Source organism: Ranitomeya variabilis, chromosome 3, assembly GCF_051348905.1.
Source record: "Ranitomeya variabilis isolate aRanVar5 chromosome 3, aRanVar5.hap1, whole genome shotgun sequence".
Taxonomy (NCBI): Eukaryota; Metazoa; Chordata; class Amphibia; order Anura; family Dendrobatidae; genus Ranitomeya; species Ranitomeya variabilis.
The window spans coordinates 421,695,648-421,722,603 of record NC_135234.1 but is presented as its reverse complement, the minus strand read 5'-3'; the positions used below and the strand labels follow the sequence as shown (position 1 = coordinate 421,722,603).

At 43.3% G+C, this 26,956-nt stretch overlaps 1 protein-coding gene across 8 annotated transcripts in view; it reads left to right on the top strand.

Annotated features, from left to right (window-relative positions):
* The window catches only part of RPH3AL (rabphilin 3A like (without C2 domains)), a 937,664-nt gene that overhangs the window by 352,031 nt on the left and 558,677 nt on the right, over nucleotides 1–26,956 (top strand). For all 8 annotated transcript variants that reach the window (XM_077296355.1, XM_077296351.1, XM_077296352.1 and 5 more), the window contains one exon: nucleotides 13,546–13,628. In XM_077296355.1, coding sequence (XP_077152470.1) covers nucleotides 13,552–13,628 — 77 coding nt within the window. In that variant the 5' untranslated portion in view covers nucleotides 13,546–13,551. The remainder of the gene's footprint in view (nucleotides 1–13,545; nucleotides 13,629–26,956) is intronic.

Genomic DNA, 26,956 nt, shown 5'->3' with positions numbered 1-26,956 from the left:
AGTGGAATAGGGAATTTTAAAGGCTCCAAAACAAAACCACAGCGCCTGGCAAATGACAAATCCATCAGACTCAGGGCAGCACCTGAATCCACAAAAGCCATAACCGGGTAAGATGACAGGGAACAAATCAGGGTAACAGACAAAATAAACTTAGGCTGTAAAGTACCGATGGTGACAGATTTATCAATCTTTTTTGTGCGCTTAGAGCATGCTGAGATAACATGAGCAGAGTCACCACAGTAAAAGCACAACCCATTTTGCCGTCTATAATTTTGCCGTTCACTTCTGGTCAGAATTCTATCACATTGCATAGATTCAGGTGTCTGTTCAGAAGACACCGCCAAATGGTGCGCAGGTTTGCGCTCCCGCAAACGCCGATCAATCTGAATGGCCAGAGTCATTGACTCATTCAGACCTGCAGGCGTAGGGAACCCCACCATGACATTCTTAATGGCTTCAGAAAGACCTTTTCTGAAATTTGCAGCCAGGGCACACTCATTCCATTGAGTAAGCACCGACCATTTCCGAAATTTCTGGCAGTACACCTCTGCATCATCTTGCCCCTGAGAGAGGGCCAACAACGCTTTTTCAGCCTGGTTCTCAAGATTAGGTTCCTCATAGAGCAATCCAAGGGCCAGAAAAAACGCATCCACACTGAGCAATGCAGGATCCCCTGGAGCCAATGCGAAAGCCCAATCTTGAGGATCGCCACGCAAGAAAGAAATAATAATCTTAACTTGCTGAACAGAATCCCCAGAGGAACGAGGTTTCAAAGAAAGAAACAACTTGCAATTGTTCTTAAAATTCAGGAACCTAGATCTATCTCCAGAAAACAACTCCGGAATAGGTATTCTAGGCTCTGACATAGGACTGTGCACAACAGAATCCTGAATACTTTGTACCCTTGCAGCAAGATGATCTACACTGGAGGCTAAACTCTGGATATCCATATCAGCAGCTGAACTCAGAGCCACACCAAGATTAAGAGGAGGAGAGAAGCCAGACAGACGGCTGTGCATTATAAACTTCTGTGAAGCACTTGTTGGGTCAAAATGCTCACCACACATCTAGATAAGTTCCTTAAGGGGTCTACTTTCCAAAATGGTGTCATTTGTGTGGGGTTTCAATGTTTACGCACATCAGGGGCTCTCCAAACGCAACATGGCGTCCCATCTCAATTCCAGTAAATTTTGCATTGAAAAGTCAAATGGCGCTCCTTCCCTTCCGAGCTCTGCCATGCGCCCAAACAGTGGTTTACACCCACATATGGGGTATCAGCATACTCAGGACAAATTGCACAACAATTTGGGGTCCAATTTCTTCTCTTACCCTTGGTAAAATAAAACAAATTGGAGCTGAAATAAATTTTGTGTGAAAAAAAGTTAAATGTTCATTTTTATTTAAACATTCCAAAAATTCCTGTGAAACACATGGAGTGTTAATAAACTTCTTGATTGTGGTTTGAGCACCTTGAAGGGTGCAGTTTTTAGAATGGTGTCACACTTGGGTATTTTCTATCATATAGACCCCTCAAAATGACTTCAAATGAGATGAGGTACCTAAAAAAAAAAATGGTGTAAAAATGAGAAATTTCTGGTTAATTTGTAACCCTTATAACTCCCTATCAACCAAAAAATTTTGGTTCCAAAATTGTGCTGATGTAAAGTAGAAGTAGACATGTGGGAAATGTTACTTATTAAGTATTTTGTGTGACATATCTCTGTGATTTAAGGGCATAAAAATTCAAAGTTGGAAAATTGCAAAATCTTCCAAATTTTCGCCAAATTTCCATTTTTTTCACAAATAAATGCAAGTTATATCGAAGACATTTTACCACTATCATGAAGTACAATATGTCGCGAGAAAACAGTGTCAGAATCGCTAAGATCTGTTTAAGCATTCCAGAGTTATAACCTCATAAAGGGACAGTGGTCAGAATTGTAAAAATTGGCCCGGTCATTAACGTGCAAACCACCCTCGGGGCTCAAGGGGTTAATGTTCCTTGGGAGTGCTATCTCTTTTCCCTTCCTTTTTCCATGTAGTCCCAGCTAGTAGTGGAGCCGCACCCATTTATTTAATTAGTGGAGAGATCGCAACATAAAACAGTGAGTCCAGGAATCGCCTTTCTTTTTTTACTGTGGATTGTAACAAATATATATTTTTTATTTTCATGAAGCCCAATAGTAAAAAAAAATTGATGTAACGTGTTTGATAAAAATGATAATTACACACCTAGATTTATCCACTAAAGGATGTAGTATTTAAAACAGGATCATTTGAAGTTTTTCTGCTGTTCTAACATCTCGGGCTCTGCCAAATTTATGCCTCAAAAGACGAAGTTTCTTTCCTCCTGTGCCCAAACAGTATTTACCGACTTACATGTTGGATATTGCTGTATTTGTTAGAAATTGCTTTACAATTTGGAGTCCAATTTTCTCTATTACCATTTGTGAAAAAAAGCATCATTTTAGTGGAAAAATAATAATTTCCACACCCCAACATTATAAAGGTGATGGACCTGTGGGTTCAAAATGCTTATCACTCCCCTAGGTTAATTTATTGAGGAGTGTAGGAATATAATGACAGCGCTTTTGGGGGGTAATCTGCTGTTCTGGTTCCTGCAGGGCTTTGCAAGTGGCACCGGCAAACTATTCCAGACAAATTTGTGCTTTAATAGCAGAGTATTGTTTCTTCTATTCTGAGCCCTATTGTGTGTCCAATCAGCAGTTTTCGGTCACATGTAGAATATTGCCATGTTCAAGAGAAATTACTTTAAAAATGTTGTGATACATGTCTTACCTTTGAGAAAATTGAATAATATGGGGCTAAAACAACATGATTTTTTTTTAATTTTCACATCCTGTGGGTATAAAATGGTTATTGCACCCCTAAATGTATTCCTTGATAGGTATAGTTTCCAAAATAGGGTCACTTTGGGGCTTAGTGCTGTTTTGGCACCTTTAAGGCTATGCAAATGTGACATGTCATCTGCAGTTTGGTCCAGCTAAATTTGTGCTCCAAAAGCTAAATAGCACACCTGTTCTTTCGTGCTCTGCTGTGTGCCAAAATAGTAAAATCCAATCATGGGGAGTTTTGCTGGCTTCAAAACAAATTGAGCAACAAATCATAGGGTCATTTTTTTTTTTTTTTCCTAATCCTTGAGAAAATGAAAATTTTGAGGCTAAAGCATCAATTTAGTGGTAATTTTTTTGTACATTTTCACATGCCATTGTTTTAAGCTTTTCTTATGCACCTTTTTGGTTTATAATTATCACTACACCTCTACATGAATTCCTTGAGGGGTGTATTTCAACATGGGGTCACTTTTGGTGGATTTCTGCCATTCCTGCACTTTTGGGGCTCTGTAAATGTGATGGTGTTTGCAATTTATTCCAGCTATATTTTCACTCCATATATTAAATAGTGCAATTTCCCTTTTGTGCCATGTTTTGTGCCCAAATATTATTTTGTTCAATAAATTAAAAACATACCTACTTAAATTTACTTCTAATTTAATATAAAATGTGTAATATATGAAGTGCCTAGGTGGTATATATGGACTTTCACATTATTATTATTTTTTTAACCCCTTCATGAACTTGGGATTTTCCGTTTTTCCGTGTTCGTTTTTCACTCCCCTCCTTCCCAGAGCCATAACTTTTTTATTATTCCGTCAATTTGGCCATGTGAGGGATTATTTTTTGCGGGACGAGTTGTACTTTTGAATGACATCATTGGTTTTACCATGTCGTGTGCTAGAAAATGGGAAAAAAAATTCCAAGTGCAGTCAAATTCCAAAAAAAGTGCAGTCCCACACTTGTTTTTTGTTTGGCTTTTTTGCTAGGTTCACTAAATGCTAAAATTGACCTGCTGTTTTGATTCTCCAGGTCAGTACGAGTTCATGGACACCTTACATAGCTAGGTTATTATTTTTTATCTAAGTGGTGAAAAAAAATTCCAAACTTTGCTAAAAAAAAAAAAAAATTGCCACATTTTCCGCTACTCGTAGCGTCTCCATTTTTCATGATCTAGGGTCGGTTGAGGGCTTATTTTTTGTTTCCAAAATTTTGCTGACGTAAAGTAGACATTTGGGAAATGTTATTTATTAACTATTTTGTGCGACATATCTCTCTGATTTAAAGGCATAAAAATTAAGTTTGAAAATTGTGAAATTTAAAACATTTTTAGTCATATTTCCATTTTTTTTCATAAATAAACGCAAGTCATATCGAGGAAATTTTACCACTAACATGAGGTACAATATGTCCCGAAAAAACAGTCTCAGAATCAGTGGGATCCGTTAAAGCATTCCAGAGTTATAACCTCATAAATTGACAGTGGTCAGAATTGTAAAAATTGGCTCTGTCACTAAGGGGTTAACTATACCTCCCCTTATTTACTAACTTTAAAATAAAATCAGTGATATCAAATTCTTTTGGATAATTATGGTCACAGCAGCCTGTGCAGCAAAACATGCAATAATAAACATTAAACAATGAATAACAAGAACATGCTGGGTAGGGGGTCCTTGAAGCTCCCAAAATCTGGTGATTACCAAACCATAAAAAGTGAACAAAAATTATACAATCAATTACTCCTAGCCATTACCCCACTGGCTCAGGAGCACCATAACCACAAGGGTTCTAATGTTCACTTGAACTTCCTGGGAATTCGCCAACCCTTGCCGTAACTCCCCTCCACATTTCACCAGATCCAGAATTATATTAAATTCCAAATTTGCTGAATCTATATCCCAATGGGTCCCCCAGACCAATTTATAACCCACTTTATGGAACCACCAAGAGCCACCATGACCCCAAAAATTCCCCTAAAGTCCATACCAAAATATACCCAAGAACCATCAAGTGTGCTCGGGTGGGACCAAACTTGACCCCAGTGAGGGGGCCCCACCCATAACCTCACCATATAATTGATCCCCAAAAGTACCACTCCCACTAACAGATGCCCCCACCTACTCCAACCCATTGTCATGCTAGCCTCCTCCCACGCTGTGGGGGGAGGTTCTGCTCTGCCCTTTACTTTCCGGGCTTACATCATTAAGGCTACTAATCTTGATGATGCATATCTCCCATCGAGAACTTGTCCGGCGGCTATCTTCCTGTAGTTACAGAAAAAGTGGTGGCAATGAGCTATGTGGTATTATGTTTGTTTATATAGCATCTGTGTTACACTGGTGGGTGTGGACCCACTGTGCCGCGATTACCTTGAAGGAGTGTAACTTAGTGACTGCCAGGTATTCACTAAAGCCTCTAATGGTGAGAATAGACTTTTCCACCAGTAATAACAATGTGCCACTCCCAAGGCAGTCCCAGCAACAGTTGACCAGAGTCAGAGGTGCAGGTGTGAGTTACTGAAGGGCAAAACAAGGGTGGTAAGACAGCCCAACATCACGGCTGCTATTGGAGCAGGCACCAACGTTTGTGCGAGGAATGATAGGATAGGTGCATTCAATTATAGGAGCTGCTGGCACAGGATATGCTGGGGAACCTAATCTCTGCAGGACACAGCAGAGTTAAATTCCTGCAGAGACCAGCCATGCCCCCCTAAGGCTAGATTGAAGTCACATGCAGGTGCAACAGTACTGCATGAAGCAGACTCAGTGGGATGGTCAGACATGAAGATAAACCGCATGGTGAGCAGATGGTGCTAAGGAGGCCTTTAAGTCATCGATGCCACAATGTCAACATATTGCACAGCGCTTTACAGACATACCTTTTCCCATTGAGGTTCACAATCTAAATTCTCTATCAATATGCTGTTGGAGTGTGGGAGGAAACTAAAGCAACCAGGAGGAAACTCTCGCATATACAAGGAGAACATACAAACTCCATTTAGATGTTGTACTTGGAGGGATTTGAACCCAAGTCCGCTGTTCTGTAAAGCAATAGTACTGACCACTGAACCACTGGATTTCTATTAATTTGTGATGACTTTAGCAGGTTCAGAATATTCACTGAATATTCTGTTATAGTTTAACTATAATGTAAGCCACCTACTTTATAATTATTCAGTTATTTGTAAAACTGTCAAACATGTTGATTGGCTGAAAGTGCCACCTAGCACGAGAAGTCATCCGCTTTTTAAATGTGAAGCTTTCTTGAATAACAGGACAGATGTTTTTGTTTGGCCGGGGTCACACTTAAGAGTGCAATGCGAGAAACTCGCGCATCAATACCTGGCACTGCCGCCAGCATTCGAGACCGGAGCATGCACCTGCATGTATTTCTATGCAGCTGAATGCTCCGGTCCTGAGTGCCGGCGGCAGTGCCAGGTATTGATGCGAGAGACTCGCTTGAGTTTCTCGCATTGCACTCGCAAGTGTGACCCTGGCCTTAAGCTTCTGGTCTTAGGCCACAAAAAGGTAGTGGTTGAGAGTAGAGCTGGGCAGTCACCTGAATGTTCGGGTCTGGCGGGTTCGACCGAACAGTTACAAAAAGTTTGGGTACCAGGACAGCTACCCAGACCTGATCCCGGACCCTATTCACTTGATTGGGGGCCCGAACATCCAGTGTTTGCCATGCTGTCATGTGCATGACCGCACGGCAAACACAGCTTCTGATCGGTGGTGAAAGCATCACCGCTGGTCAGATAACCGCAGTTCCCATGCTGTCAAAAGACAGCGTGAGCACGCAGCTGTGATCGGAGGTATAAAGTTTACCTCCGGTCACTGGTGTTAGCTGATGGACTACTGCTCCCATCAGCCGACTGCTGTTGCCACTAATAACATTGAGAGCAGGAGCGGCTGATGAGTGTATTCATCAGCTAGCGCCTGAGCTGTGAATAAATTAAAAAAAAAAAAAAAACAGCTTGGGTTCCCCTGTATTTTTGATAACCAGCCAAGCAAAACCCTCAGCTGTCAGCTTCAGCAAGGCTGGTTATCTAGAATAGAGGGGTCCCCATGCCATATTTTTTAATTATTTAAATACATTTTTTAAAAACGGCATGAGGTCCCCCCCATTTTTGACAACCAGGCCATCTAAAGCAGACAGCTGGGGGTTTGTATTCTCACGATGATAAGGGGCCATAGATATTGACCCCACAGTCTAAAAATAGCAGCCCTTAGCCACCCAGAAAAGGTGCATCTATTAGATTCCCCAATTCTTGCGCTTTGCCTGGCTCTTCTCACTTGCCCTGTAGCTGTGGCAAGTGGGGTTCATATTTGTGGGGTTGATGTCACCTTTGTATTGTCAGGTCACATCAAACCCACGGATTACTAATGGAGAGGTGTCTATAAGACACCTATCCATTACTAATCATATAGTTATATGGTAAATAAAGACAGTCTTATTTAAATAGAACAAAACACTTTTACTTTTTTATTTAAAAATAACAAATACAGTTATACTCACTTAATGCCTAGTTCCACTGAATCACTCATCTACTGCAATAAAAAAAAATTAAATAAAAAACAACAATATCCCTCACCTGTCCGTCATTCTGTCCTATGCTGTAATCCATCTCTGAGGGATAAACAGTTTTCAACCTGGACGGTGACAAAATGCGACTGTCCAGGCTGAGAACATCTGGTGAATAAGTTGCTGCACAGCATAAGTGACTAGTGATGACATCATCGACGTTATGGATAGTGCTAGCAGGGATCTCCCTGAGGTCACCGCAGTTCAGCCCGGCTGGCAACGCAGCCTTGGTGACCTGCAGTAACTTCGATGACTTCACTGCTAGTCATTGTTGAAAACTATTTATCCCCCAGACATGGATTAGGGCGTAGGACAGAATGACCTTCCAGGCTGAGAACATCTGGTGAATGAGTTGCTGTGAGCGCAGCATAAGTGACTAGCGATGACATCATCGAAGTTACTGATGGTCTCTGAGGCTGCATTCCCAGCTGGGCTGAACTATGGTGACTTCTGTGAGATCCCTGCTTTCACCTTGAGAAAGTCTCACTGTGCAAAGGCGAGTTCACCGCAGTGAAATTCTCCCAGTGAACTGCGATGAACTCGCCTCTCACGGTGCTAGTGGGGATCTCCCTGAGGTCACCGCAGTTCAGCCCGGCTGGGAACGCAGCCTCAGTGACCAGCAGTAACCTTGATTACTTCACCGCTAGTCACTGTTGAAAACTGTTTATCCCCCAGACATGGATTACGGCGTGGGACTGACCGACCGACAGGTGAGGGATATTTTTTTTGTTTGTTTGTTTTATTACAGTAGATGAAGGATTCAGTGGAATTAGTTGTTAGGTGAGTATAACTGTGTTTGGTGTTTTTAAACAAAAAAGTAAAAGTCAATAAAAGAATCACACTGGTGCTTGGTTGCTCCCCCTGAAGTGAAGCTGCAGGCACCCGGGCAGGTTGTGTGCTAAAAAAAACCCTGCCGTACCATAACAAACCAATGCTGATAATTCTCATCAAGGAGACACGTCGACTTCCATTTGTAAGGTAGGGGATTGGAGATCATTAACTGCACAGCCATAGTTCTCTTTCCTTTTCTAGCGCGGCACCCCCTTTTTGAATTTTTCAAAAAAGTAAGTGTTTTGTTGTATTTCAAATAAAAGAGTTTATTCTGGGTGTGTCTTTATTTACCATATAATTTTAGGACTAGTAATGGATAGGTGTATTATAGACGACTCTCCATTAGTAATCCATGGGCTTGATGTCACCTGACAACACAAAGGTGACATCAACCCCACAAATATGAACCCCACTTACCACCACTACAGAGTCAGTGGGAAGAGCCGGACAAAGCGCCAGAAATGTCACATCTGATAGCTGCCCCATTTCTGGGCAGCTGCGGGCTGCTATTTTTAGGTGGAGGGGCAATATCCTTGGCCCATACCAGCCAGAAAACACCATTCTTCAGCTGTCTGCTTTAGCTTGGCTGGTTGTCAAAAATGGGGGGACCCCATGCCTTTTTTTAAATGAGTTGTTTTAAATAATTAAAGAAAACAGTGTTGGGACACCTCTATTCTTGATAACCAGCCTTACTGAAGCTGACTGCTGAGGGTTGCAGCCCCCAGCTGTGAGTTTTGCCTGGCTGGTTATCAAAAATACAGTGGAACCCATGCCATTTTTTAATTTACAGTGTAGGCACCGGCTGATGAATACTCCCATCAGCAGCCACACCTGCCCTCAGTGTTATTAGCGGCAGCAAGCGTCGGCTGATGGGAGCAGTAGTCCACCAATGACCAGAGGTAAATTTTATACCTCTGATCATAGCTGCAGGCTCACTCTGTCATTTGACAGCATGGGAACTGCTGCTGTCTGACCAGCGGTGATTATTTTACCGCCAATCAGAAGCGTTGTTTCCCGCGCTGTCATACACATGACAGCGTGACAAACACCCAAGCAGTAACACCAACTTCCTGGTAAAGTCAGTGTTCGGTGTCTGTGCATGAACTGAAAGTGTTTGGTACAGACGCCGAACTTTACTGTGTTCACCTACCTCTAGTAGAGAGGGGACATAAAGAACAGTCTGTAAAAGAGAAAAAAGAGAGGGGCTGACAGCACTCACTCAATGGGGCGCCCGTTCCATGTCCAGGGAACCTTCCTGGATACTCCAAACAGTCCGCAAATAGATGAACAGCGTTCCAACCAGGTGTAGTAATATCAAAATAAAGTATTTATTTAGCCATGGTACAGCAACATTTCGACCAGAATATGGTCTTTTTCAAGCATATACATCAGTACAAAGTGCTGGCTTAAATGGTGTGGATACCACGCAGGGCACCAATCACCATCAAGCCGCTAAATATATAAAAAAATACAGCACATAACACACATCAAATAGACATATAATGACTAATCACCAATAAAATACAATCCACCATATAGATAATCATAGAAAACATTTGTAGATGCAAAATTGATGTTATGTTTATCCTCTGTTCAACGAATCAAGGTCAAGCATCCTCGCATCCATAGTGATGTTCAACAAATGGATGTATTCATATGGACGTCCTCTAGACCAATCAGGTACAACTAAGGCATCGGCGCCAAAAAAGGGGGACAACCAATCCCTTCATACCATATATTGGCGCGCGCCCTATATTGCCAATCAGATGTTTCCTTTCATAGTAAATCAATACCTGCATCATAACCACACGTCAACCCATAGGTTTCACCGCCGGGTCGCAGGTCTCACAAGAGCCGCACCGTAAGAGCACACGCGCGCCACACACCAGACGCGCCCATATCACATGATCGCGACACGGACACACCCAGCAATGACGCGCACGCAACCCCTCCCACAGCGGACTCACGCGACCGCGACTCCAGCCAGTTACCAGGGTGACGTTGTTGGAGGAAAGATCCGATACGGCATCTATCAGGTTGCCAAGGTAGCATAAACAAACAAAGGATCCATATTGGATCCAACATATCATATCGTAATAGACCTGGAAAAGCATGTTAAAATACAGGGAAAACTAAGCATCATTAACAACAGAAAATCAAAAGGCAAATATTATACATATATAATGGGGCAGTAGGGAGACAATGAACCAGAGCCATATATACCATATCCATGTATTATCTATTTCCAGAAAGGCCATAATCATAATCCCATTTTCCGAGAATCTCCCATGGTCCGTCCACCGACTGTCATATCAATTACCTATGTCAGGGAAAATACAAAGAGTATAAAAACATACACAATAAAGTGTCAAATTTTTATACTCTTTGTATTTTCCCTGATATAGGTAATTTATGCTTTAGTGGACAGCCGACAGCTGCTGGATTGTCACCTGTATGGGGACGCTATTCTCTTATATCTCAGGTCAGTTAAAAGGTGTATTGGCTGTCATTAAGGGGTTAAGCCAGCTCTTTGTACTGATGTATATAATAATAATAATCTTTATTTTTATATAGCGCTAACATATTCCGCAGCGCTTTACAGACATTATCATCGCTGACCCCGATGGGGCTCACAATCTAAATTCACTATCAGTATGTCTTTGGAATGTGGGAGGAAACCGGAGTGCCCGGAGAAAACCCACGCAAACACGGAGAGAACATACAAACTCTTTGCAGATGTTGTATATGCTTGATAAAGACCATATTCTGGTCGAAAAGTTGCTGTACTATGGCTAAATAAATACTTTATTTTGCTATTACTACACCTGGTTGGAGCGCTGTTCATCTATTTGCGGACTATAAAGAACAGTCTGTGTGATGTAAGTGTGAGGAGAGAGGTGGCGGGCATCTTGAAGACTCTGTGAAAAGCATAGGGAACAGTGTGTGTGTGTGAGAGAGAGAGCATAGGGAGAAGTCCGTGTAAAGGGGGGTTATGGAGAGCAATTTACATGCAGGGTATAGGGAAGCGCTTTGTTGACAAGCAAAAGCTAGGGAAATAGTCTTGGAATATTTGGGGCATGGAGATGAATCTGTGTGAGAGAGGAGACTGTGGCTGGCGGTTTGTGAGAGAGATGAGAACAGTTTTGTGTTAAATGAAGGCATGGGAATCAGTATGTCTGACACAGGAAGAAGCAAATGTGAATTGAGTGATGTTTGTCCATTCTAGTGAATTGCCCACCAGAAATCAATAATGCTAAAACTGCAAATGTGAGAATTGATTTGCAGGGCTCCAGTCCATCAGCCAGGTAAATTTTAGCTCTTATTTTGACTAGCTGGGCTGGTGTGAAATCATCATTGTGGCTTGACACACACATGATGTTGTCAGCCTGGCTAATCAAAAGAAGAACATGCAGATAAGAGGATTTATAGTTCTCCTATCCAGCTGCAATAATTATTTTATTGCCGTAGACCACCAGGAAAAGCTAGTTGAAGGTAAAGGGACCATATACATCAAAATAAAGCCATCCAAATCTGCCTATATCAGCAGGGTTGACCTACAGTCTTATCTGTATGGGGTGAGTATTAGAAGCTAGGACAAATCCATGACGTGCCGAGACAATCCCGATGAATCTGGGACAGTTGGGAGCTATTCATTAACTACCTTAGATAATTATTAGTGATAAGCGAACGTGCTCTGATAAGGTGTTATCCGAGCATGCTCTGGTGCTAACCGAGTGTCTTCGGCATGCTTGAATAATATGTTCGAGGCAACACGCCTACATGTCTCGCAGCTGTTCGACAGCTGCAATGCATGCAGGGATTGCCTAAAAAACTGGCAATCCCTGCATGTGTTGCAGTTGTCGAACAGCTGGGACTCAAATATAATTTTTGAGCACACCAAATACACTCAGTTAGCATGCTCCGATTCCACCTTATCTGAGCATGTTCGGTCATCGCTAATAATTATGGCAATATTTATTTGCCGTTCTTATTGTTCCTTATTTAGAAAGAGCGGCATTCAGGCCCTCAACTATTTTTGTCAATCCCTGCAAATTCTCTGAGGAAATATTGGTATGACACAATCATTTCTAAAGTGCAATATTTGGGCTCAATGTGCAACACATTAGGTGCAGTGATGAGGAGACATGAATCAACAATAGGCACTAGAAGCAATGAAGATCAGAGATGCCACTTTCTGTACAAAATCTTCTGATTTGACTATGACTGGTGTTGGTAAAATATTTCAGCATTTTAGGGCCCCATTTCTAAGCAAGTGTAAAACAGATTTTATGTTATTGGGTTTTGTAATAAGAACAGCTATTACTATCATTATAATGTCTCTACAGTAGAAGCTTCAGAAAACACCATGCAGAATGTAATACGTATCCTAAGCACCTTGACAACAGCAGCATCTGCTAATTAATCAGTCATACAGTCTCATTCACAGTATGTTAGATGGCTAAATAGTACAAAGAGCTCTTCCATAAACATGTTTCCAGGAAGTGGAGATAAAATGGAAGGCACTTGTTTCTTCAAATAGATTTGACATTTAAATTCTCATGTCAGCTTACCTGTGTTAAAAAGATCTGTTAATATTCACCAGGGTCTTGCTATAATTATATTTTACAGAGTTTATGTATATATTTATGTGAAATATGTAAAATGGAATAATTCTTTTTTTTGTCTAAGCTATTTTTTGCTTTTACAAAAGAGGCTCCTTTTTATAGTCTCTTTTACCATTTACATTTTCATTCCTTGTAAACATTACATGGATAGCCTAATGGGACAGTTCATTTTAAATAAATTCTTATGGTTGTCACACAATTCCCCCCCGGTTGTGGCAAATATATACTGTACATACAGAAAGACACTGTCCAAACAGGTTGTATAAAAAAAAGAAAAAAAGTTTACTCTGTCCAATAAATCACCAGTATATCCAAATAAATAAAAGACCTGCACTAAGTCGAAACGTAGCAAGGATGTACTGAATGGAATAAACTTTTTTTTTTTTTCAGTTTTTTTTTTCTATTCAACCCAGTTGGATGCTGTCTATTTCTGTTTTTGTGGCTATTGATTTGAAATTGAATTCCTTGGCTAATTGGCATTATGTCCTCACTGCTGAAAGAATGCTGCTGGCTGACATACACTCCTTTATACCGTACATTAAAGTCCCCTAACCTAATTAATAATGGTTGATAAGATATGAAAATTTATTTTACTATGTTGTATGTACAGTGTAATGAATGTTTCAAGGAAAATTGTTTGTGTCTTGTATCAGATCGTCATGACAGATACCATTTTTGGCAATGAAACCGATCAATGGGTGTGCCCAAATGATAGACAATTAGCTCTCAGAGCCAAGTAAGTTTCCTTATTTTATAAATTTCTGTTGCCATTAATATAATTATTTTAATGCTCTTTTAATTGTCATTTTATTTATCTTTGGTATTCATCAAAAGCAGAGGAATGAATATAATTTACCATAATTGTTTCATTATCATTACCAGCTACAATTTAATCACATTGTTGACATTATGACCTCATTCTAAATATTCCTATTTTTTATGTTACCATTCTAAATACTCATTTATTGTTAGTTTTTATTAAAATAGTTCTTAAAAGCATGTATACAAACTATTAAAGGTAATCTGTCAGTAGGATCAACCCTCCTTAGCCATCAATATGGGCATGCAGGTCACAGAAAGTTGAATAAAATGATACCTTGATACCTGCGATCAGATGTCTTGTTCCCACGCTCGAGTTCATGAGGACATCCAGCAGAGGGCGCATCACTGCGACTCAAGGTAGCTACAGATCATCCTGCTTTCCATTCAGTACCCGGGGTTTTACAGGCAGGAGCGAGTGCATTAGCACAGCTCCTGGCTGTAAAATCATTTAACCCCTTCAGATGGATTTACATCGTGGGACATAACGATGGAAGGTATGGAATATTGTTGTTTTTTATAACTTTTTTTCTGTCATGGAGAGACTAGGTGGGCGAGAGCTTATAACCCGGGCCCCTGCAATTTCCCTAAGACTAGTGAAATACTGACTGGCCCTCTACCTGAAGTTTACACTGATGGTGTGCATGTTCAGGCCTCGAACCTCACCCTGCCTCCTGATACAACCCTGAGCTGGAAACCTCCGCCCTCCACCCAGTGAATGCAATACACCAGTACCCACAGTTAGCACAGACCAGGATAAAGGAAAATATACATCACGCTGCAGTCACTCAGGAATACACTATAAATGTGCAGGGCAAAATAAACACAAATATAGGAAGGAGTAAATAAGACAAGGGAAAATACACCACCAGCAACGATACTCCAACGACCAGCTCTCCACTCCAGACCGAGATAACAAATGCGCAAGACAGAAGCTATAATCGGTGACACCCAATGATCAGGAGAACTATAAAAAGGCAATGTGCATGGCCCAGCCTCCAATCCGAGGATCAGGTAAATTAACCCCAGAACAGCTAGACAAAATCTAGCCGACGCCAATGAGCAAATAGTGGTCAAAAGCGGAACTACCGCTGTCTGTCGGATGACCTGGTCTGAACAGCGTCCGACATGACAGTACCCCACCTTCTACGAGGGACCCCAGGGCCCTCACGGCCTATAGGACCCGGCTTGTCCAGATGACGACGATGAAAAAACCTGATCAGCCGATCCGCATGAATGTCTGAGGCTGGTACCCAGGACCTCTCCTCAGGCCCATAACCACGCCAGTGTACCAAGTACTGTAAAGTGCGGCGCACTACACAAGAGTCAACCACCTTGGAGTCTTCAAATTCCAGGTTACCATCCACCAAGACTGGAGATGGCATAGGCGCCGTGTCCACAGAACCCACCACCCTCTTCAGAATAGACCTGTGGAACACGTTGTGTATCTTATACACCGTAGGGAGCTCCAGTCGGTATGCTACTGGGTTAATGACGGCGGTGACCCTAAATGGACCAATAAACCGTGGACCCAATTTAAGGGACGGAATTTTGAGTCTTATGTTTTTTGTGGATAACCACACCCAGTCATCCACACTCAGGTCCGGACCTGGCACACGCCTACTGTCAGCCACACGTTTGTACCTAGCACCCACACTCAACAGGCGCTGTTTAACTCTCCTCCAGACTGACGACAATTGTGCTCCTAAGCGGTCCTCCTCCGGAACGCCGGAAGAACCCCTTTGACTGAAAGTACAAAATTGAGGATGTAGCCCGTAAACACAAAAAAACGGAGACTCCCCAGATGACTCCTGGCGATGATTATTGATGGCAAACTCAGCCAAAGGAAGAAAGGTAGACCACTCCTCCTGATTATCAGAGACAAAGCAGCGTAAGTACTGTTCCAAATTTTGGTTCATACGCTCAGTCTGACCATTTGACTGAGGATGAAACGCCGAAGAATGAGACAACTTGATCCCCAGCCGTGAGCAAAATGCTTTCCAAAATTTTGCCACAAACTGAGACCCCCTATCAGACACGATGTCAGATGGAACCCCATGAAGTCTGACCACCTCCTGCACAAATACCTGCGCCAGAGTCTTAGCGTTAGGCAACGAAGGCAAAGACACAAAGTGCGACATTTTTGAGAACCGATCAACAATCACCAAGATGACCGTGTTCCCATCTGATGAGGGCAAATCAGTGATGAAATCCATGGAGATTTCCGTCCATGGCTTACTAGGTACCTCAAGAGGAAGTAGTGTGCCAAAAGGATGGGAGCAAGGCGTCTTAGCCCTAGTGCACGTGGTACAAGCTGTCACGTATGAGACCACGTCCTGTCGGATCTTGGGCCACCAAAACCGATGTGACACCAACTACAAGGTACCTCTAACCCCTGGGTGGCCAGCCAGGACAGCATCATGATGCTCCGCCAAAACCTTTAAGTGGAGATGAAGCGGTACAAAAGATTTGTTCATAGGAAGCTCAGATGGTACCTCCTCCTGAGCCTCGGCAATCTCAGCCTCCACCTCGGAAGTGAGAGCTGAAACCACAACACCCTTTTGGAGGATGGGTACTGGATCCTCCTGAGGTTCTCCCCACGGAAAACACCTGGACAGAGCATCTGCCTTAGTGTTTTTAGACCCCGGTCTGTAGGTGACAACAAAATTGAACCGCGTGAAAAACAATGCCCAGCGAGCCTGCCTGGGAGACAGACGCTTGGCAGACTCCAAATAAAGCAAATTCTTATGGTCGGTAACAACAGTGACCTGATGAATCGACCCCTCCAAGAAGTGTCGCCATTCCTCAAAGGCCAATTTGATTGCCAACAACTCTCTGTTGCCGATATCGTAGTTACGTTCCGCGGGCGACAATTTCTTGGAAAAATAGGCGCACGGACGCAAACCGCTCAAGGATGAGCCTTGTGACAGCACCGCCCCCACACCAACCTCAGATGCATCGACTTCCACCACAAAAGGTTTCGATACATCTGGCTGCACCAGAATGGGGGCCGAAACAAACCTGTTTTTAAGAGATTCGAATGCGCACACAGCAGCCTCAGGCCAATTGGAGAAATTGGTACCCTTTTTAGTCATGTCAGTTAGCGGTTTAGCAATGGTGGAAAAATCCTTGATAAATTTCCTATAGTAGTTAGAAAACCCAAGGAACCACTGAAGTGCTTTCAGGTTATCAGGCCGTTCCCAATGCAACACCGCTTGCACCTTAGCGGCGTCCATTTTAAAACCAGAGGCAGACACGATATAGCCCAAAAAAGGCAACTCCTGTACCGAAAACACACATTTCTCCAGTTTTGCATACAGCTTATTCTCTCTGAGAAGCTGTAACACCTGCCTGACATGATCTAAATGAGTGTCACGGTCGCAAGAATATATGAGGATGTCATCAAGGTACACAATAACGAATTTCCCCAAAACATGCGAGAACACATCATTTATGAAATGCTGAAACACTGCAGGTGCGTTTGTCAACCCAAATGGCAACACCAAATTTTCAAAATGACCCTCAGGGGTATTAAAAGCCGTCTTCCACTCATCACCTTGACGGACTCTTATGAGGTTGTACGCCCCCCTGAGGTCAAGCTTGGTAAACCACTTAGCACCTGCCACCTGGTTGAACAAATCCGATATCAATGGCATAGGGTATGGATCACGAACCGTAATCTGGTTTAACTCCCGGAAATCCAGACACGGCCGTAGTCCACCATCTTTCTTCTTAACGAAGAAGAACCCTGCTGCCACCGGAGAGGATGAAGGCCTGATGTGCCCTTTGCTCAAACTTTCAGCAATGTAATCCTTTAGCGCTTGTCTCTCCGGACCGGAGATGTTAAACATCCTTTCTTTGGGCAATTTAGCCCCTGGTTTAAACCTGATAGTACAGTCATAGGGACGATGTGGTGGCAACTCTGAACAACCCTTCTCAGAGAACACATCCACAAAATCCAGAAGTGACTCAGGGACACTTGAAGTCACAGCAGCAACACATGTGGCCAAGCAATTCTCCTGGCAGAAATCACTCCACTGAATTATGTCATGAGTTTTCCAGTCTATCACCGGGTTGTGTGTAGACAACCATGGAAAACCCAGAACCAATGGTGCCGGAAGACTCTTGAGCACCTTACATGTAACCTGCTCAGAATGAAGAACCCCAATGTGGAGTTTAATCTCAGACACAAACTCAGTAATCTCCCCCTGTGGGAGAGGAGCAGAATTGATAGCGACCACGTGGATAGGATGAGGCAGTTTTTCGATCCTAAAACCAGCAGTGCGCGCAAACTCCTCATCAATGAGATTTGTGGCAGAACCACTATCCACAAAAACAGTGATTGGCAGCTCTCTGCCAGCAACAACAACCTTGGCAGGGAGCATGCACTGAGATACCATCATGGAGGACATACACAAGCTCAGATTGGACTCCTCCACACTCTCTGAGTTTAGAAGTCTTTCTGCCGTTGCATTTTTCTTTGACAGCAGAGGACAGATATTAATAAAATGACCAGTTTTACCGCAGAAAAAGCAGGCTCCCTGCCTCCCATGTACAGAAGCCTGATGCTTAACATGTGATACCCCTGCGATTTGCATAGGTTCCGTGGGCTCACCTGCAGCAACCTCACGTAAACCCAAACCTCCTCCCACAGATGACGTCACATGCTCTCCCAGACGCAAATGGCGATCAATACGGAAAACAAGACTCATAGCGGAATCTAGTGAAGTAGGAGTCTCGTACATCAGGAGGGCTTTTTTAACCCTGTCAGAAACTCCATGAATAAAATGACTCCACAGCGGGGAATCATTCCACTGAGTGTCGACCGCCCAGCGGCAGAATTCAGAACACTAATCCTCTGCTACTCGCTCCCCCTGGCAAATAGTGCGTATCTTAGATTCTGCTAGAGCCATTCTGTCAGGCTTGTCGTAGATGTTTCCAAGTGCAGAAAAAAAACTCTCCACAGAGTCAAATGCAGCAGAATCAGATGGCAAAGAAAACGCCCATGCTTGGGGATCCCCGCTTAATAATGACAACACCAGGCCCACACGCTGAGCCTCATTACTGGAGGAAGTCGGACGCATCCGAAAATATAGTTTGCAAGCCTCACGAAAAGTAACAAATTTACTGCGTTCCCCAGCAAATTTTTCAGGCAACGGATACTTAGGTTCAGCAACTTTATCTGTAACAACGGCTTGCACATTAGATACTGCTATTCCCTGTTGCTGCACTGCCCCCCTCAACTCAGTGACCTGTAGGAACAGCGCCCTCAACTGGCGGTTTATGGAAATCATCGGATCCATGGAAATAATGTTGGCCGATTATAATGTCATGGAGAGACTAGGTGGGCGAGAGCTTATAACCCGGGCCCCTGCAATTTCCCTAAGACTAGTGAAATACTGACTGGCCCTCTACCTGAAGTTTACACTGATGGTGTGCATGTTCAGGCCTCGAACCTCACCCTGCCTCCTGATACAACCCTGAGCTGGAAACCTCCGCCCTCCACCCAGTAAATGCAATACACCAGTACCCACAGTTAGCACAGACCAGGATAAAGGAAAATATACACTCACTGGCCACTTTATTAGGTACACCTGTCCAACTTCTTGTTAACACTTAATTTCTAATCAGCCAATCACATGGCGGCAACTCAGTGCATTTAGGCATGTAGACATGGTCAAGACAATCTCCTGCAGTTCAAACCGAGCATCAGTATGGGGAAGAAAGGTGATTTGAGTGCCTTTGAACGTGGCATGGTTGTTGGTGCCAGAAGGGCTGGTCTGAGTATTTCAGAAACTGCTGATCTACTGGGATTTTCACGCACAACCATCTCTAGGGTTTACAGAAAATGGTCCGAAAAAGAAAAAAAATCCAGTGAGCGGCAGTTCTGTGGGCGGAAATGCCTTGTTGATGCCAGAGGTCAGAGGAGAATGGGCAGACTGGTTCGAGCTGATAGAAAGGCAACAGTGACTCAAATCGCCACCCGTTACAACCAAGGTAGGCCTAAGAGCATCTCTGAACGCACAGTGCGTCGAACTTTGAGGCAGATGGGCTACAGCAGCAGAAGACCACACCGGGTACCACTCCTTTCAGCTAAGAACAGGAAACTGAGGCTACAATTTGTACAAGCTCATCGAAATTGGACAGTAGAAGATTGGAAAAACGTTGCTTGGTCTGATGAGTCTCGATTTCTGCTGCGACATTCGGATGGTAGGGTCAGAATTTGGCGTAAACAACATGAAAGCATGGATCCATCCTGCCTTGTATGGAGCATCTTTGGGATGTGCAGCCGACAAATCTGCGGCAACTGTGTGATGCCATCATGTCAATATGGACCAAAATCTCTGAGGAATGCTTCCAGCACCTTGTTGAATCTATGCCACGAAGAATTAAGGCAGTTCTGAAGGCAAAAGGGGGTCCAACCCGTTACTAGCATGGTGTACCTAATAAAGTGGCCGGTGAGTGTACATCACGCTGCAGTCACTCAGGAATACACTATAAATGTGCAGGGCAAAATAAACACAAATATAGGAAGGAGTAAATAAGACAAGGGAAAATACACCACCAGCAACGATACTCCAACGACCAGCTCTCCACTCCAGACCGAGATAACAAATGCGCAAGACAGAAGCTATAATCGGCGACATCCAATGATCAGGAGAACTATAAAAAGGCAATGGACATGGCCCAGCCTCCAATCCGAGGATCAGGTAAATTAACCCCGGAACAGCTAGACAAAATCTAGTCGACGCCAATGAGCAAATAGTGGTCAAAAGCGGAACTACCGCTGTCTGTCGGATGACCTGGTCTGAACAGCGTCCGACATGACAGTTTCAGGATGATGGTCTTCAGGTGGATTAAGAGTCTAATAAAATATTACAACATGTGTCTTTATTTCATTAAAATACTTTGTAATAATGTGTGTGTGTTTTATTAACCATTTCATACTATTGGATTAATAATGGATAGGTGTCATAATTGACGCCTTTCCATTATTAATCTGGCTTAATGTCACCTTACAATAGCAAGGTGACATTAACCCTTCATTACCCCATATCCCACCGCTACACGGGAGTGGGAAGAGAGTGGCCAAGTGCCAGAATAGGCGAATCTTCCAGATGTGCCTTTTCTGGGGTGGCTGGGGGCAGATGTTTTTAGCCGGGGGGCCAATAACCATGGACCCTCTCTAGGCTATTAATATCTGCCCTCAGTCACTGGCTTGACCATTCTGGTGGAGAAAATTGCGCGGGAGCCCACGCCAATTTTTTCCGCGATTTAACCCTTTATTTTAGCAGCTACAGCGGCCAAATTTTGCACATACACACTACTAACTTTAGTAGTGTGGAATATGCAAAAAAAAAAAGGGATATGAGATGGTTTACTGTGTGTAAACCATGTCTCATATCCTGTCGGGTTTGTGAAGGAGAAATGAAAAGCCGGCAATTGAATTACTGGCTTTTCTGCTATATCGCGCTGAAGTAAATCTAAATAAATAAATATATATATATATATATGTATATATATATATATATATATATATGTGTGTCTCAATGACACTGTATATACATATATATATACTGTATATATGTATATATGTTTTATCGAACATTTGAGGCCAAAAAGCCATTAGATGTCGGTTTTGCAAGCCTGCTAGAAAATCTCGCAGTACGGATGCCATACGGATTACATACGGAGGATGACATGCACAAAATACGCTGCCACACTCTGCCTATGGATGACATACGGATCACTATTTTGGGAATATTTCAGCGTATTACGGCCGTAAAAAACGGACCGTATTTACATAAGCTGAGTGTGACGCCGGCCTAACAACAATAGCAACTACGGCATTGGAGGAGTTTCACTTGACAGCGGGAGACTGCTCTCTCAGGCAGTCCATTGTTCCCCACTCTATCCACAGTGTTATTAAGGGGTTTAAATTGCCCAAATCCTATTAAATCCTGTCAGTTCTAATAGCCTTAGGGTATCGTAAATATAAGTATGTGAATAAATAGTTAAAGAGGGTCTAATAGATATTTGAATAATAATAAGTTCCACAATTGGATGTGTTTAAAACGAACCTGTCAGCAGGATTATGCTCAGTAACCTACAGACAGTGTCATGTTGGCGCCATTACACCAATTAAAATGATTCCTGAGTTGATGAAATCCATCTTGTGGTTGTTCCTTAATCTGTATTTGCAGTTTTCAGTTAATGAGATTCTCGTGCTCCAGGGCAGGGCTGTGGGCAGGGCTTTATGTGGTGCTCTGCTTCATCCTTGTGTGCTTAACTGACAGGATGTCAAATGAGATTGAGAGCATCACTTGCCGATAGATGCTACTGTGCATGTGCCGTCGCCAGTGGCATTTTGTTGGAGCGAAAAAAAAATGTTTTGCTCCAGCAAGATGGCGGCAGCGTATGCGAAGTTAGCATCTGTCGGAGTTATTTTTTTTTTCAAAGCCAACACTATTATATGCTGTATTTAAAATAGGAGGCAGGTCACAAAAGGATCATTGACCTGTAAGTTAAGCTCATAAGATTATCTCAACACAGAAACATGTCTTTAAACACATCCAATTGTGGAACTTATTATTATTCAAAGATCTATTGATTACATTGTTGATTTAAATTAACTTTTTTTATGGGAAAACCCCTGTAAATCCAGAATTATTTGGACAGTGACTCATATTTGGCATTTTAGCTGTTTACCAAAGCTTATTTAAGATACAGTTATATAATCAATATGGACTTAAAATGCAGACTCTCTATTTTAACCTGAGGGTATTCACCTCCTATTTGGAGTAAGGGTTTAGTTTCTTCAATATGTAGGTGCCTCTTTATAAAGTGACCAAAAATAATGAGATAATTACCTCAAAATCTCTTTAATGGACTGTATGGGCTATTCCCTTGTTAATCCATCATCAATTAAGCAGGTAAAAGGTCTGGAGCTGATTCCAGGTTTTGCATTTGGCAGCTGTTGCTGTGAACCCTCAACATACAGTCAAATGAGCTGTCAATGTAAGAGAAACAGACCATCATTAGGCTAAAAAAAAAGAAGAAATCTATTAGAGAGATAGCAGAAATGTTAGGAGTGACCCAATGATAATTTGCCAAGCAAAGCTCACTGATGATTGTGGGAGCTCAAAAAGGACTGGACGTTCTTGTGAGACAACAGTGATGGGTGATAACAGAATCCTTCCCTTGGTGATGAAATGCCCCTCCACAACATCTACCCAGGTGAAAAACACTCTCCATGAAGGAGGTGTCTACGTCTACCATAGAGAGAAGACTTCAAAAGAGCAATTGCATAGAGTTCAATAAAAGGTGCAAACCATTAATTGGACTTAAAAAATAGAAAGGCTAGATTAGACTTTGCTAAAAATTGTTTTAAAGAAGCCAGTTCTGAAAAAACATTTTGTGACAGAGGAAACTAAGATCAACCTGTATCAGAATGATAGCAAGAAAAAGTATAGAGAAGGCTTGGAATGGCTCATGATCCAAAGCACACCATGTCTTCTGTAAAACAAGGTGGAGGCAGTGTGATTGCATGTGCAAGCATGACTTCCCATGGCACTGGGTCACTAGTGTTTATTGATGATGTGACTGAATACAGAAACATCCTGTCACACCAAGGCAGGCGGAATGGGGATAGTGACCCCACTGGACCACAGATGACACTGTGGAAGCAGAACCCTAGGAACCAGCGGACAAAGACGTAAGATAAATTGCAAAAGCAAAAGAGGGGAGAAGCCAGCACTGCTATGGTCAGAACGCAATACATAAGGTGCACATGCACATACTAATTTCTAACTGTATTTCAAAATGAGACATTTAGCAAACAATTGATCAATTCTTTGAGCTACCCCGCCACGTCACGGCATTCTCATAATGGGGCAGTCCTACTCTACATTTTTTATATTCGCTGTGCCATAAAGGACTCCTAAAAAGCAAGACCAGATCAAATGCAAGCTGTACCTGAAGCATTTCTGAATCACTCCCATGGTGCTAGAGAGGGCAAGCGCAGATAAAGGATGACCAGGTCCAGACATAGACATTTCAGGTTTAACCCCCACACTGACCAACCAGCTTGCATTCAATGTGGTCTTGCTTTTTAGGAGGCCTTTATGGCACAGCGAATATAAAAAACGTAGAGTAGGACTGCCCCATTATGAGAATGCCGTGACGTGGCGGGGTAGCTCAAAGAATTGATCAATTGTTTGCTAAATGTCTCATTTTGAAATACAGTTAGAAATTAGTATGTGCATGTGCACCTTATGTATTGCATTCTGACCATAAGCAGTGCTGGCTTCTCCCCTCTTTTGCTTGAAGATAAATTGTAAGACTTTATTTGGGATTTCAAACAGGTGGACTCACAGGGAAAACCCCTGGACCGAGACACTGAATTCCTCCGAGGGAACACCTGTGAACGAACCCCTTAACAGGGATTATCCCGATACAACCAAGGAAGCTCGAGTGAAACCGTTCCAAGACCAGAGGGTCAGACCCGAGAGGGATAGTGACACACCGGAGAAGAGAGAGGGAGGTCATGGGAACTGGAGGAGGAGTACCAGATGGTCCAGAGGATACCAACAGGGTCCGCAGACAGATGATGGATGGACAGGACACGACACTAGAAGAAAACACTGAGTGTTAATGCAAGTAAAGACAAGGACTGCACGAGCAGGTGCTCGTCTGAGACCTGAGGAAGGCAACTGAGAATTAAGCACAAAATTGCCCAGGCACCTCCCAAAGGAAGCGAGGACCTTAAGTACACCCAGAACTCTCAGCGATTAGCTGAGAGGACATTCAGGAAAAAGGGTGCGCTCCCCTGTAACCAGGAAGTGAGAGAGCAGAGGAGACACATCGGACAGACGTTGCAGCCTGAGGGAGAGTGGACTGGGTGAGAAGGATTGTGGATACCAGGGGAATGCCTGCAGGCAGGCGGGACCCGATCGGCCTGTACCATGGAAATGGGACTCGCTGGCCAGAGCGCTACAGTACCCCCTCCCTTATGCCCCCTCCTTTTCAAGCCAGCCAGAAACCTATACATGAGACGGGCAGCATTAATATTCTCTCTTGGTTCCCAAGACCTCTACTTTGGATCAAAACCCTTCCAGTCGACCAAAAACAGTGTCTTGTTCCCTCTCTGTTTCATGCCAAGTATGGCCTTGACTTCAAAAACATCACCAGCAGGGACAGGGGAAGGAAGGGTACCAGGATCCCGAAAGTAGCGTTCAAGGATGGCAGGCTTAAGGAGAGAGACATGAAGAATTGTGGATCTGCAAAGAGGAATGCGACTTCAGCCAGTAGCATACCTCATTGATTTTCTGAAGTACTTCAAATGGACCGATACACCGAGGAGCAAACTATGAGGGAACCTTGAGGCAAATATGCCTAGAAGATGGCCATACCTTGTTTCCAGGTTGGAATGGATGGGAATCCAGACGTCTCTTATCTGCATGGTCTTTCATCCGCAAGGATGCCTGTTCCAAGGAAGCCTTGGTCTCTGACCAGATCCTGGAGAAATCCCTAGCCAGATCCACAGCTGCTGTATTACTGGAAGGGATGTTGGAGTCCCAGGGTGGCACCCATAAACAATGAAAAAACAAAGTGTCGCAGGTAGTTGATGAGTATCTGATTCACCCGTTCCACCTGACCACCTAGGATTGCGGGTGATAGGCTGAGGAGAAATCCAGTGAGACATACAGCTGCTGAGATCGCCAGAACCGTAACATGAAATGCACTCCCATCAGATACAATATGATTAGGTAAACCATGGAGATGAAGAACATCTTGAACAAACAACTCCGCTCCAACTTGGGTGCAGAGGGAAAACCGGATAAAGGGACGAAGTGACCCATCTTGGAGAATCGATCCACCACGACCCATATCATGGTACAACCAGAAAACAGTGGCAAATCAGTGATGAAATCCATAGCGATGTGCCTCCAGGGAGCAGATGGCACAGGGAGGGGCAGAAGACCAGTGGGAAGCCTTTTGGAGTCTTATTGCAAGCACATGAGGGACAAGTGGTGACAAAATCGCAAACATCTAGATGCATCTTGGGTCACCAGTAGTGCCACAAAATCAGCTGCATGGTCTTTCTCATCCCCATATGACCAGCAAGTTTAGAAGAATTCTCACACAGCAGTATATGTCTCCTGTCCAGGACAGAAACTAACGTCTTACCCGTAGGTGGTTGCAACAGCCGGACTGGTGCAATAGTGATCATTCAAGACAGATCAATGATGTGGCAGGGTTCCTCTTGGTCCTGGACAAAGCATCAGCCTTGATGTTCTTCTCAGCTGGAAGGAAGTAGAGATGGAAGTCAAACCGGGCGAAGAATAATGAAGAAAGTTAGGCTAAAAGCCTTAGCCAGCTCACAGACAGCCACAGGTGCACGGAACTTCATCTTGACAGGATGTGGAAAAATCAGAAAAAAGAAAAGGGCTTTCCAGCTCCTTAAAATTGAAAATCTTATTCATCCATTAAAATGTTGTTGGCAACAATCCTTTAAATGATGTGGACATGGGGAAAAAGTCTAGTGACACGTTTTCAACTATAGATAGATCTTTATCGCAGATAAAGACTATCGAGCCTGATGAGGGTTAAGCCTCTGAGCTGACTGAAGGTAAGCCAAGTTTTTATGATCGGTGTAGATAATGATTGGATGAACTGCACCCTCCAGGAGATAACGCCATTCGTCCAAGGCCAGCTTGATGGCCAACAATTCTCTATCACCAATGGAGCAGTTGTGTTCACAGGGTGAGAACACTTTGGAGAAGAATCCACAGGTCACCATCCTTCCGGAAGGAAGCTTCTGCATGAGTTCGGCTATGGCTCCAGAAGAGGAAGCATCCACCTCCATGAAGAACTGCTTATTGACCATTGGACTTTGGAGAGCGGGAGTAGTAGAGAAGGCTTGTTTGAGGGACAAAAAGGGAGACTCCACCTCTGGAGGCCACTCCTTAGGATTGGATCCTTTAAGAGTCAGAGCGGTGAGCGTTTTGGTCAGATCCGAGAAGTGCGGGATAATTTGCCAGTAGTGGTTGGTAAACCCTAAGAATCGCTGAATGGCTTTGACTCCAATGGGACGTGGCCACTTGAGAACAGCTGACACTTTCTCAGGATCCATTTCGAGACCTGTGTCAGAGATTATGTAACCCAGGAAGGATAGAGAGCTCCGCTCGAAGAGGCACTTCTCAAACTTGGCATACAGACGATTCTCCCTCAATCGTAGAAGGA